General features: G+C 43.3%; 1 protein-coding gene across 1 annotated transcript in view; it reads right to left on the bottom strand.

The window, feature by feature from the left end:
* TM9SF4 (transmembrane 9 superfamily member 4) overlaps positions 1-13185 on the bottom strand; it is a 56733-nt gene extending 43548 nt beyond the window's left edge. Inside the window, exon 1 of the mRNA XM_079945752.1 lies at positions 12965-13185. Coding sequence (XP_079801878.1) covers positions 12965-12979 — 15 coding nt within the window. The 5' untranslated portion in view covers positions 12980-13185. The remainder of the gene's footprint in view (positions 1-12964) is intronic.
* Positions 13186-13710: the final 525 nt, after the last annotated feature.

A 13710-nucleotide genomic window follows, 5' to 3' on the forward strand; every position in this document is an offset into this window, starting at 1 on the left:
GTTCTACTAAATATTAAAATACAGAGCTATCCAAACTGGTATTGGAGAAGACAGAAAAGACTTCAACGTAGAAACTGAAATAAGAGCAGTATCAGAAGAAAATATAGCTATACTTTTAAACAATCTTGACATGGAAAGTTTTCTAAGAAGAAAACAAAATCCAGAAGCTATTAAGAAAAAGAATATAAAGGAAGAAGGAAGAAAATGAAAAAAAAATCACCATAGAAAAAGAAAAAGACAATTTGAATAAAAATATTTCCCACACACCTGACAAAGGGCTAATTTCTTCAATACACCAAGAGCTCTTACAAACCAATAAAGGACAAATAACCCATAAGGATAAGAATGGGCAGTTAAGGGCTTCCCTGGTGGCGCAGTGGTTAGGAATCCGCCTGCCAGTGCAGCGGACATGGGCTCGAGCCCTGGTCTGGGAAGATCCCACATGCCGCGGAGCAACTAGGCCTGTGCACCACAACTACTGAGCCTGTGCTCTAGAGCTCGTGAGCCACAACTACTGAAGCCCGCGCGCCTAGAGCCCATGCTCCGAAACAAGAGAGGCCACCACGGTGAGAGGCCCACACACCACAGAGAAGAGTAGCCCCCGTTCGTCACAACTAGAGAAAGCCCACACGCAGCAATGAAGACCCAACACAGCCAAAAATAAATAAATAAATAAGAAGTATTAAAAAAAAAAAAAAGAATGGGCAGTTTAAAAGTTCAAATGGTCAGACACAAAAAGATGCTCAACATCATTCATAATCTAAAAACTGTAAATGAAAATAATGACATCTTTTCACCTTTCAGAGTCAAAGTTTAAAGAAAATCTGAATACACTAGATATAGGTAAATTTGGGGAGGGCAATTTAGCACAATATATACTTAAATGGAAGGTAGAATTATTATTGAAATACTGCCAACATAAGATATTAAGTTGAAAAAAAAAGATGCACAGCAGTGTATGTATAGCATAATATCATTTGTCTAAATAAATTTGTTAAAAGAATGTACCAAAGCCAAAGACATCACAAGAAAAGGAAACTACAAATACTCCTCAGGAACACAGACAGAAAAATCCTTCACAAAATATTAGCAAATTGAATCCAGCAACATATAAAAAGGTTTACACATCATGGCCAAGTGGGGTTTAGCCCAGGAATGCAAGGTTGGCTTAATATCTGAAAATCAAATAATGTAATACACCATATAAATAGAATAAAGGACAAAAACTATACAATCATCACAACTGATGCAGAAAATGCACTTGACAAAATCCAACACACATTCATGATAAAAACTCTCAACAAACTAGGAATAAAAAAGAACTTCCTCAATCAGATAAATGGTAGCTTTGAAAAACCCATGGCCAACATCATACTTGATGAAAGACTGAATGCTTCCCCCTAAGAAGAGGAACAAGGCAAGGATGTCCACTTTTCCCATTCCTATTCAACACGGTTCTATAAATGCAAATAATGTGCACTAAAGCTAATAATTAAAGTCATCCAGATTAAAAGGAAAAAGTAAAAGTGCTTTTATCTGCAGATCACATATCTTGTATCTAGAAAATCCTAAGAAATCCACAAAACAACAACTAGAACTAATAAACAAGTTGAGCCAGGTCACAGACTACAAGATCAATATATAAAAATTAATTGTATTTTTACACACTAACAACAAACAATCCAAAAATAAAATTAAGAAAATATTGCAGGGACTTCCCTGGCAGTCTTAACTACTGGACCAGGTTTGATCCCTGGTTAGGAGTCTAAGATCCCACTTGCTGCACGGTGTGACCAAAAAAAGAAAAAAAAAGAAAAGAAAATAGCTCCATCCACAGTACTTCAAAAAGAATAAAATATTTAGAAGTAAGTTTTCAAAAAGGACTTGTACACTGAAAATTACAAAACATTGCTAAGAAAAACAAAAGAAGATCTAAACAATTGGAGAGACATTCCACACTGGATTGGAAGACAATATTGTTAGGATGGCAATTTTCCCCGGACTAATCTATAGATTCAGTGCAATCCCTATCAAAATCCCAGTAGGCTTTTTTGTTGAAACTGACAAGTTGACCCTGAAATTTACCTGGAAGCACAAAGGACCTAGAATATCCAAAACAACTTCAAAAAAGAACAAAACTAGAGGATTTACACTACCAATTTCTAAGCAATTATAAAGCTACAGTAATCAAGACAGTGTGGTAAGGATAAGCATAAAACCCACTGGAACGTGGACTTCCTTGGTGGTGCAGTGGTTAAGAATCCGCCTGCCAATGCAGGGGACATGGGTTTGAGCCCTGGTCTGGGAAGATCCCACATGGCGTGTAATACACTAAGCCCGTGTGCCACAACTACTGAGCCTGTGCTCTAGAGCCCGCGAGCCACAACTACTAAGCCTGAGTGCCACAACTACTGAAGCCCACGCGCCTGGAGCCTGTGTTCCACAACGAGAAGCTACCGCAATGAGAAGCCCGTGCACCGCAACAAAGAGTAGCCCCTGCTCCCCGCAACTAGAGAAAGCCTGTGCGCAGCGACGAATACCCAACACAGCCAAAAATAAAATAAATTAATTAAGTAATTTTTTTTGTTTTGTTTTGGTTTTGTTTTTGTTTTGCGGTACGCGGGCCTCTCACTGTTGTGGCCTCTCCCGTTGCGGAGCACAGGCTCCGGACGCGCAGGCTCAGCGGCCATGGCTCACAGGTGCAGCCGCTCCGCGGCATGTGGGATCTTCCCGAACCAGGGCACGAACCCGTGTCCCCTGCATCGGCAGGCGGACTCTCAACCACTGCACTACCAGGGAAGCCCTAAATAAATAATTTTAAAAAACAAAACCAAAAAACCCCAATGGAACAAAATTAAAAGTCTAGAGATAAATCTTTGCATTTACAGTAAATTGACTCTCAACAAAGTTGCCAAAGCAATTCAATAGGGAAAGGATAGCCTTTTCAACAAATGGTACTTGGACAATTGGGTAACCACGTGCAAAAGGAACCTCACATCTCATACAAAAATTAACTAAAAATAGATCATAGACCTAAACATAAGCTAAAATGATAAAACTTCTAGGAGAAAGTCTGTGCCCCTGGGTTAGGCAAAGATGTCTTAGATACAAAAGCACAACCTATATTTTAAAAAACTGATAAATTGAATTTCATCAAAATTTAAAACTTTTATACTTCAAAGATATCATTAAGAAAATGAGGACTTCCCTGGTGGTGCAGTGGTTAAGAAACCACCTGCCAATGCAGGGGACACGGGTTCGAGCCCTGGTCCAGGAAGATCCCACATGCCGTGGAGCAACTAAGCCCATGCGTCACAGCTACTGAGCCTGCGCTCTAGAGCCCACAAGCCACAACTACTGAGCCCACGTGCCACAACTACTGAAGCCTGTGCGCCTAGAGCCTGTGCTCTGCAACAAGAGAAGCCACCGCAATGAGAAACCCGCGCACCACAACGAAGAGTAGCCCCTGCTCGCCACAACTAGAGAAAGCCTGCGTGCAGCAACAAAGACCCAATGCAGCCAAAAATAAATAAATAAAAAATAAATTTATTTAAAAAAAAAAAAGGCTTCCCTGGTGGTGCAGTGGTTGAGAGTCCACCTGCCGATGCAGGGGACACGGGTTCGTGCCCTGGTCCGGGAAGATCCCACATGCCGCAGAGCGGCTGGGCCCGTGAGCCATGGCCGCTGAGCCTGCGTGTCCGGAGCCTGTGCTCCGCAACAGGAGAGGCCACAACAGTGAGAGGCCCGCGTACCGCAAAACAAACAAAAAAAAAGAAATGAAAATGAAAAACAGGCCACAGACTAGGAGAAAAACCTTTGTAAATCACATATCTGATAGGGGACTTGCATCCAGAATATATAAAGTTTGGCAGTATCTTTAAAGAGTTAAACATAAACTTACCATACTATCCAGTAATTCCAATCCTAGGCATTTACCCAAAAGAAAAGGAAATACATGTCCATACAATGACTTGCACATGAACGTTCCTAACAGCTTTGATCACCACAGTCCAAAATTGGAAACAACCCAAACACCCATCAATTGGTGAATGGATAAACAAAATGTAGTATAGCTGTACAATGGAATACTATTCAGCAATAAAAACTACCAATTCATGTTACAACATGGATGAACCTCAAAAATATTATGCTAGGTAGAAGCCAGATGTGAAAGTCTATGTACTACATGATTTCACTTACATGAAATGCCCAGAAAAGGCAAATCTATAGAGACAGAAAGCAGATCAGTGGTTGGCTGGCTGTGGGAACAGTGTTATTGGCTGCAAGTGTCAATCCCTTGACTGTAAGGGAATTTGTTGGGGTGACAGAAATGTCTAAAACTTTGTGTCATTATGAAGATGGTTGTATAAGTCTATATGAAAAATTATTGAACTGTACACTTAAAATGGGTAATTTTATGGTGTTAAATGATACCTTCAAAAACCTGAAGAAAAAAAAATCAACTAGGGGGAGGTATAGACAAAACAAGTTTGGCAATATAATAGCAATTGCTGAAGTTGGGTAATGGGTTACAGAGGTTCTTTATACTATTTCTTCTACTTTTGTGTATGTTGGAAAATTTTTATAACAAAAGGTTTTTAAAAATAGACGTTTTATGTGCATAAAGATGTTCTGGAGAAACATTTTTTTAAAAATCAAAGACTACACCTGATGAATGGATGGTGGGGTAGCTGAGTGACTTTCTTTTCATTTATAGCTTTCATACTTTTTCCCAAGTATATGGATCACCTATATTCAAAATAAATACATTGACACTTTAAGAAGGGGAAGGCTGCCTCTGAAAATACATGGGCAAGTTCCCCCAAAGATGTGCAGAAAATGGGAGCTACAAGGTAAGAATGATGCAGAGGAGATTCTGAAGCCAGGTGTGTGGGTAACCAGACCAGATCAGTAATTCTTAATCTTGGGAAAGTGTTGCAAATCCCCCTAAGAATCTTAAAAAGCTACAGACGCTGCTCCCAGAAAAAAACACTCCGAAATGCAGAATCTGATGTATGATTCCAAGAGGATCAAAGGACCTAGAAGTTCACGGGCCCTTGATAAAGACCCCTGTACTGGATCCCATTCCAACTTTTGTGATTATCTGACTTAATTACCTCTGTAGCCCTGATAGCCTCATAGAGGATGTTTGACCCATATTTCATTTCTGTAAGGAAATTAGGGAGAAGCAAAGTACCTGCTTCTTGGGAAATTCCTTTATATCTTCCTTTAATTTTTAATTGATCACCACAGGAACTCTCACATGAGGTTCAGTTTGAAAAGCCAATTAAGTATTTAGGAAACATCTGCTGCAAGTTCAGAGCCATGAAAGGAGCAGAGTCCTAGGAGAGGTGAACCAGTCCATTCAACGTTATTTTGCTTGACTTGGTTTCCAAGTCACAAGACTGCAAAGGCAGCATGTCAAGGAACAAGGTGATGGCAATCTAGAAGCCCTTGTGCTGTAATCTAACACCCTATCACTGGCAAAGATATGGGTGACCTGAAAAGTTATAAAGCTCGAGAGGCCTAAGAATCAAGGTCTTGCCCTCCCTATCTACTTTATTCTTGGGGGCTGGGCACGCAGAAAATTTTCTCCGAAACAACAGCCCAATGAAGGACTACTAGGACCAAAAATCACCCCTCACCCCCCGCCCAAATTTGCACCACCCAGTTTGAAAGGTATGAACAATTAACTTCTTCCAAAGAAAATAGGAAGTTTCCCCTGAGAACTGAAAATTATTTCATTCACTCATATTTCTCTGTGGGCAGAAGTTAACCTTTTGTTTTCTGGAGCCCTCTGCCTTACAGTCGTCTTTCCCATAAACAGCATCACCTAGAGATAGAGTCTGGCCAATCTGAACAGCCTTCCTGGTTTCTATTCCATGCCTTTCCCGCTGCAAAAGCAGCACCTTCCCTTAAGAGTAAGCTAGATTCTTCTTTTTCCTTTTTAAAGATACAGTCACCATTTTAAGATTGCTCAGTAACTGCTCCCCAGGGCTGCGAAGAACAAAGAAAAAGGCTTTGGGGCACAGTTTGCAAACAGTTAACTGAAATCAGTTACCTAATCAGTTAAAGCTCCCTAAGAATTCAACCACACATGAAGGACAGCTAAAGACCTGAGGAAGAAAAACAAACAAATGAACCAAAACAATCACACAAGCAAAAAAACCAAACCAGAACCAAATTAGCCACAGGAGACTGAAAATGTAGCCTTTATTTCAGAGCCCAAAGACACAGAATAGCTGTTGAGCAGAGACACACAAAAAGACTCAAAACTGTTCTTTGGGGGTAGGGAACAACCCACAGCAGGCTGTGGAAGTCCAGGTGAAACTAGTAACTACCCTCACCAAGCAAAAGACAACCAGACCCAAACCTTGAGGCTAGCAAGTGCAGAAATAAAACATAAAAAATGCACTGACCTTCCCTCTCCCCCTGGGTATTTGTAAAAGGACTCTCAGTTAGCCCAAGCAATAGGCTTAGATGGTTCGTCTCCTAAAGACTTCAAACCATGGAGTAGGAAAGTTACAGAGAGCTCTCTTTGCGCTAGGCATGTTCATCTCATATTTCATTTAATCATCACAACAATCCTTTGAGGAGAGTATCATCCTCATTTTAAAAATAAGGAAACCGGGCTTCCCTGGTGGCTCAGTGGTTAAGAATCCGCCTGCCAATGCAGGGGAGGTGGGTTCGAGCCCTGGTCCGGGAGGATCCCACATGCCGCAAAGCAACTAAGCCCGTGTGCCCCAACTACTGAGCCTGTGCCCTAGAGCCTGTGAGCCACAACTTCTGAGCCCACGTGCCACAACTACTGAAGCCCACGCACCTAGAGGCCGTGCTCCACAACAAGAGAAGTCACTGCAATGAGAAGCCTGCGCACTGCAACGAAGAGCAGCCCCCGCTCGCCGCACTAGAGAAAGCCCGCGCGCAGTAACGAAGACCCAATGTAGCCAAAAAAAAAGGTAAAAATAAGGAAACCGATTCGGATGAAAAAGTTTTTTGTTTTTTTGTTCTTTTTTTTTTGCGGTACACGGGCCTCTCACTGTTGTGGCCTCTCCCGTTGCGGAGCACAGGCCCCGGATGCGCAGGCTCAGCGGCCATGGCTCACGGGCCCAGCCACTCCGCAGCATGTGGGATCTTCCTGGACCGGGGCATGTACCCGTGTCCCCTGCATCGGCAGGCGGACTCTCAACAACTGCGCCACCAGGGAAGCCCGGATGAAAAAGCTTTAAAGATGTATGGTGGTGACAGTTGCACAATAATGTGAAGGTACTTAATGCCACTGTACACTTAAAATAGCTAAAATGATGAATTTTATGTTATGTCTATTTTACCACAATAAAAAAATGTTTTTAAAGTAACAGGTTTAAAGAAGCAAATAGTTTTACCAAAGTCATAAAACCAATCAGAGTGTCAGATTCTAGCCCAGGTCCTTAGACCAAGCCTTAGTTTCTTCATTTGTAAAATGGGCTTTTGTAAGGATTAGACGGAATAATGGATCAGCCTATGGTTTATCAACTGAAATGTATCTTGTGAGCAGAAATCTCCCCTTCAAAGTTAGGTAACATAGGGGATTACCACACCTTTTCATATTGCTTTTGAATCAGAATGTCAAAATAGGAAAAATGTTATAGAGACCACCTCATTCAGGGGTTGCAAGTTCAACCACCTAGAGGGGCCAGGCAAGTTACCTAAATGGTGAAGGAAGGAACAGGACACGAGGGAGTGGAAGAGAAAATGACAAACTGGGTCCTGCATGGGGAATGCTCCTGACGAGGGACTTGGGCCCAAATTTTCAAGAAAAAATGAAACTTTAGAGTTTTTGTAATGTGAAATCTCCCAATTATTAAATATTGGCAACTAATTAGAAAACATTTAAAGTCCTGTGCCTGCCAATCTCCATCCTCCACCCCCACCACCCCAATCAAATCCATATGAAGATGCGGTCCATAAACTGTCTATTTATAGCATCTGATCTACTTCATTAGAAACTGAGGCCCAAAGACGTTAAGTGACTTGCCAGGACACCCAGACTCCCTTCCAAACTGGCTTACGAATTCAGCTCCAATTTGTGATTTGATTTTGTTTTTTAAGAACTGCTAGTAGCATTTAGCATAGCCTCTGAATACAAAACCTTCAGACTTCAACCCTGGGAGGTCTGTCAGTTTAATGTTCGGGCATAGGTGAGAAATCATGGTAGGGGGCAGAGAAGGAAGCAATGAAGAGGAATGAGACGGAACCAAGAAGTCGCAGTGTCCCCAGCCGTGCCCCACTTGGGAACTACCAGTGTCAGCAAATGGTTCAGGGATCAAAGCAGGTTTGGGGTGGTAGGTGGCTCCTACCATTCGTCTACGGCCAGATGGCCCTGTTCATCCTGGGTCCTTCCCACCTTCCTGCCAGTGCCCAGAGATCAAAACTCAACCTTCTCCAACATTCTGTGACCTGCTTCTTTAATGCTGAGATCAAAGGGGAACTTTTGTCCAAGTTGTAAAAGAGAAACCAAGAGGCAACTTAATGCCATCTCTGCCTTCTCTGGACTTCCTGAGGGGATTAAGGGCACTCCTTTAAAGGGATTCCTCAGAGAAACACATTTGTACCAAGGCCTGGTGTCGGCGCCTCAGCTCCAAAGACGCAGTGACTCCTGCAGAACATGTGCCAGGTGGAGCAACTCGAGAGAGCAGACAACACAACCAACAGACAGCCGCTTGGGAAGACCACAGGGATTATGGTCATGAAAAATAAAAATCAATCTGATTTTATAGGCATATTAGCAAAAATCACCTTAAATACAAGTACTGTAAACCACAAAATTTTCAACCAAGACTTTAGAAATCCTCAAGTCTAAATCTTAATTTCACATATGACATGTGTTGAAACAAACCAAAAAAGCCAAAATAATCTGCCCCAGGCTACACGGTGGATCAGTGGCAGTGCTGGGACTAAGCTCCGGCTGCTGACTCCTGCTCCAGTGCTCTTTCCTCAATGGGCTGATGCCCATCCACATGTGAGGCCCAGGGGAGACAGCAACTTGTCACACACAGGACTGGTAGCAGAGTCCAGGCCTCCTGCCTCTTGTTCCAGGCCTCTATCATCCAGATTCCACCACTAAAAACGGCTCCTGTGCTTCTGACTGGGTTGGGGGGGCCAGTGCGGGATGGGACGGGGGGCGGGGGGGAACTGGCTAGCACTGCTTCCATCTGCTCAAAGGAACCTTGAGGTCATTCTGGCCATTCCCCTGCCTCTGGACTGGATCAAACCCAAGTAACCTCAAAACAGTGAGAACTGAGCCAGCAGTTCCACTCCTAGGTATATACCCAAGAAAACTGAGAACCTATGTTCACGCAAAAACTTGTACACAAAATGTTCATACCAGTGTTATTCGTAACAGCCAAAAAGTGGAAACGATCCCAAAGTCCATCAACGGATGAAAGGATAAACAAAACGAGGTCTATCCATACAATGGAATATTATTTGACCATAAAAAGGAATGAAATATTGATACATGCTACAACATGGATGACGTTTGAAAACATTATGCCATGTAAAAAAAAAAAGTCAGATACAAAACACCACATATTGTTTGATTCCATTTATATGAAATGTCCAGAAAAGAAAAATCTATACAGACAGAAAGTATATTAGTGGTTGCCAGGGACTGGTGGGAAAGGGGGAGTGGGAAGTGGCTGCTAATGGGTTTCTTTATAGGGTGATGAAAATGTTCTGGAAGTAGATAGCAGTGAAGGTTACACAACTTTGTGAATATACTAAAAACCACTGAACTGTAAACTTTAAAAGGGTGAATTTTATGGTATATGAATTATATTCCAATAAAAAGGGAAAAAGATAAAACCCCAAACAGTATAAACAATGATTATGTGAGAGAAATACACAGAGTTTTATTCTCCAAATGGAGGTTTCTAGACTCCTGAGATGCCTACAAATGCATTCAATGGACATTTCCCAAGTTCCATGAAAATAATATTCCCCAAAGCATATTCCATATGATCAAGAGTTCCATAAGGAGTGAGACATGAGCCTGCTTCTCACCTCAGACCCAGCTAGATCAACTCAGTATCCTGTAACTTTATAGAGTCGTCTAAATCCAGGGCAGGAGGAAGGCAGGAAAACTAGAGAGCTTCAGTTTACACCAGCCACCTACTCCTATGCTGCAGGAAGTTCAGGAAACCCCATTGTGCTAACACAGACCTGGGAGGTGGCAGCCAACCCCTGGGGAAGAAGAACAAATCACTAAGGAGGGGAAGGGGGAGAAACACATAAATACCACTTGAAACTTGCGTCCACAACCCTAACTTGCAAAACAAAAGAATAAACCAAAACCCAGCATGTTCCCACGGTCACTGAATCTATTAGCTCACTTCCTCTTTCCTTGTATGACTTGCCTCAAAACCCAGATACCCCAAAGCAGATCCACACACTTCCATTCCCAACAGCTGTGCAACAACCTATGTGTACGAGGGTGTGGGGACTGTTCTGACTTGCGTGTAATAAAGTGCTTAATACAGACCAAGCTCAAGTCCATCTGCCCACTCTGCCTGTCACACATATCCCCCTGTAATAAACTTGCTTCCATGCCTTTTCACCATTGCATCAAACGTGAAGTTTCTCACGTGCACTCTTTAAAATGGCCTCTGTGGGTCACTGTATACATTACATCCTCAGTTTCTTGAAATCAGTTACAGTATTCATGAAAGCACAGGACGACACTCCCAGGTGACACTACAAACATGAAATCACTGTGCTTTCCACTGTCCTTAGAATAAAATCCAAACTCCTTTCCATTGTTTCTCTGCAGGCTGAGAACAAGCCGGCTCCCTTAATGTAACGTTCTGGAGAGGATGGGAAGGCGAAGCACCTAACAGAACAGTCTTTCAAAATGCAGTCCACAGACTGTAAACTGTAGACTACAACCCACCACAATTATAGGCATGCTTCTAGAAACACAGCTCTTCCTGCCTCTCTGCCATTTCCTCTTGTATCATTCTCTGCACCACACCCTGACTCCTCACCATGTTTCAGTCCCTCCAGCCTTCTATGTTCCTCAAACATACTCTTTCCCACCTTGGCCCTTTACGCTTGCCATTTCCTTTACCTGGAACACTCTTTGCATTGCTAGTTCCTTCTTGTCAATCAGGTCTCAACTCATGTCACTTTCTCTGAGAAGACTTCTCTGACCACTTAATGCAAAGCAGGTGCATCACCCTGTCATCCCCAATCACTACCATTTCACCTTGCCATCTTCACAGCACTTACTACTACCTGACACTACCTTGTTCATCTATTTGTTTACTTACTCACTGCCTGTCTCCTCAGACTAGAAAGGCTCCACGAAGGTAGGGACCTTGACCCTCTAATTCACCAGAACATCTCTAGGTCTTGGCACAGAGCAGGCCCTCAAATATTTGTTGATTAAATAAATGTGTACCAGAAATATGTTAACTTATTACCTCTTAAAAACCTCAGAACAGGGCAGGAATTTCCCAGTGCAATGCAATAAATGCCATTTTATTGAACTTTTGTAAAAGCGGGTGTGACTTTTCCTGTTAAGTTCTTATGCCATTCTTGTTCTGAATGTGGCCCAGAAAAAAAATGCGTTTCAACATACCACTTTGGGGATTTTTATCAGGCAAGACTGTGAAGACTTTTACCTGACCTCTGAGGTTCTAAACAAGGAATCCCTTTATTAAACAAAAAGGATAATTTATCAGTTGGTTAACAGAAGGAGGGAAATTTGTTATCAGCCAATATCCTACCCTTGTTTGGAGAAAATCAACACCAAAGAATTTAAACAACAATCTTCTTTACTAAAGTCAAATGCCCTTTGTGTGCACTCCCAGGATGCAATTATCTGCTGAGGAAGCAACATACAGGAACACCCAGACAATCACTCTGGACTAAGTGACTTAGTTTTGGTTCTGGTCTCTTGACAAGCAGAATGTGAGCCGAGCTTCTGGAAGAAGAAAGGGCCAGTCCTTCATAGATCTACTTCCAGCGTTCTGTACCAGAAGCCAGCAAGTTCTGACCCACTTTCCAGGCACAGCTTATCCACATACCCTTATTCACACACAGGCTTCATCCTGTAGGGGCACGGGAAGGGGAGGGGGGCAGGCGGGGCTGGTACAGTGTTTTTCGAAACGTAGTTACAGACCATCTCGATCATAATCGCTACAGTGCTAATAAAAGTGCAGATTCCTGGGCATCATCTAGCCCTAAAGAATTAGAATCTTTGGAAACTGCATTTTTAACAACCTCCAAGCACACACCCCGAGTCTTATGCACAGTTAAGTTTGAAAACCAGTGGGATAAAAGCTCCCTATGAGAGAGGCAGGGAGTTGAGAGAAGACAGGAGAAATGATTAGGGAAGAATCTGGGGATGGAGGATGGGGGGGGGGCAAAGGCATGCTTCCGGGTATCGGCAGTCAAGACAAGTGCGCGGTGGGAACAGCTGAGGGTACAGGTGAAGACAGGGCTCTGGAAAAGATCTGACACAGTATTTGGGCTGGAAGGTTGGTCAGAGGTGAGGACGTATCCGCGGACTGGTCAAGACAGTGGGGAGGCGGAGAGAGCAGGGTCTGGACGTGAGAGGGAGGAGCGAAGGTGGGAATAACTGGGGGCTCTTCAGAGAGATCAGGGCTGGAAAGTGAAAACTGGGAAATGGGAGTCACAGGATGCGGAGACCAAAGCTAGAATAGGAACCGACGGAGGCGGTGTTTGAGACCTTTCCTCCGACCCAGTGCCTCCCCCAAAACTTCGGGCCTTGACAAGACTGAGTGCGGGGCAAAGGCCGGAGAGGGGGAGTTTGGGGGAGTCAAGTCCTGTCAGGGATGTCCCTCAGGCCTGCACTAGGAGTCCCTGAGGTGGCTCGGGCCAGGCATGGGACGCCGGAAAGTCCTGGGATCTCCCGGAGGGCCCCGCTCCATCTCCGGCTCCCGGAGCCTCCTTCACTCACCATCGCAGCCGCCATCTTGGATCCACGTGTCGTCGTAGTGACGTCAGCGGAAGTAGTGTTTCCCTGGTTACGGAGTTAAACTCCGCAAGGTGCTGCCTGCCTTCAGTTGCTCCTTTCGTGGCGGTGAGTGGAGGGGCAAAGAAGACTTAGCTGCTGATCGGTAGCTTGGTCTGGGGAGTCAGGTCGCTGATTAGGTGAAAAGAGAGAATGGTGTAACTACGGGAGCCATGTTAACTCCTGGCAGAGCCTGCTCCTCCCACTCTTGACACTGCATTGTGGGTAATAGAGGTGTGAGTAAACGCACTTGTTTTGTGGACTCCATTTTTACTATTGGCAGGAAGACCCGTTGCCAGGGTTACCTGAGGCCCCTGATATGGGTGAGTGGGATGGGTACCAGGGCTCTATTAGCAGAATAATTTGTAATTATATATTTAATTACTTGCTTGAATATCCTATATCCTCTCCAATAAAATATAATTCCTATGTGGGTAGGATCCTGCCTTTTATTTAACCTCGCTCTGCCTCATTCTTATCTGTGAAATGCAGAGGGGATGATTATAATACCTTCATCATACGTTTATGATGAGGATCCAATGACATAATGTTACATACTATTATTCAATAAATAATTGTCATTAGACTCTTATGTATACTCCTTCTGGCATATGTTAGGTGCCCAACACAATACACTAATTAAATGAATGAAGGAAAAGCAGCATCTTTAATGGAGGGAAACATCTTTGAAT

This window comes from Stenella coeruleoalba (genome assembly GCF_951394435.1).
Source record: "Stenella coeruleoalba genome assembly, chromosome: 15".
Classification (NCBI taxonomy): Eukaryota; Metazoa; Chordata; class Mammalia; order Artiodactyla; family Delphinidae; genus Stenella; species Stenella coeruleoalba.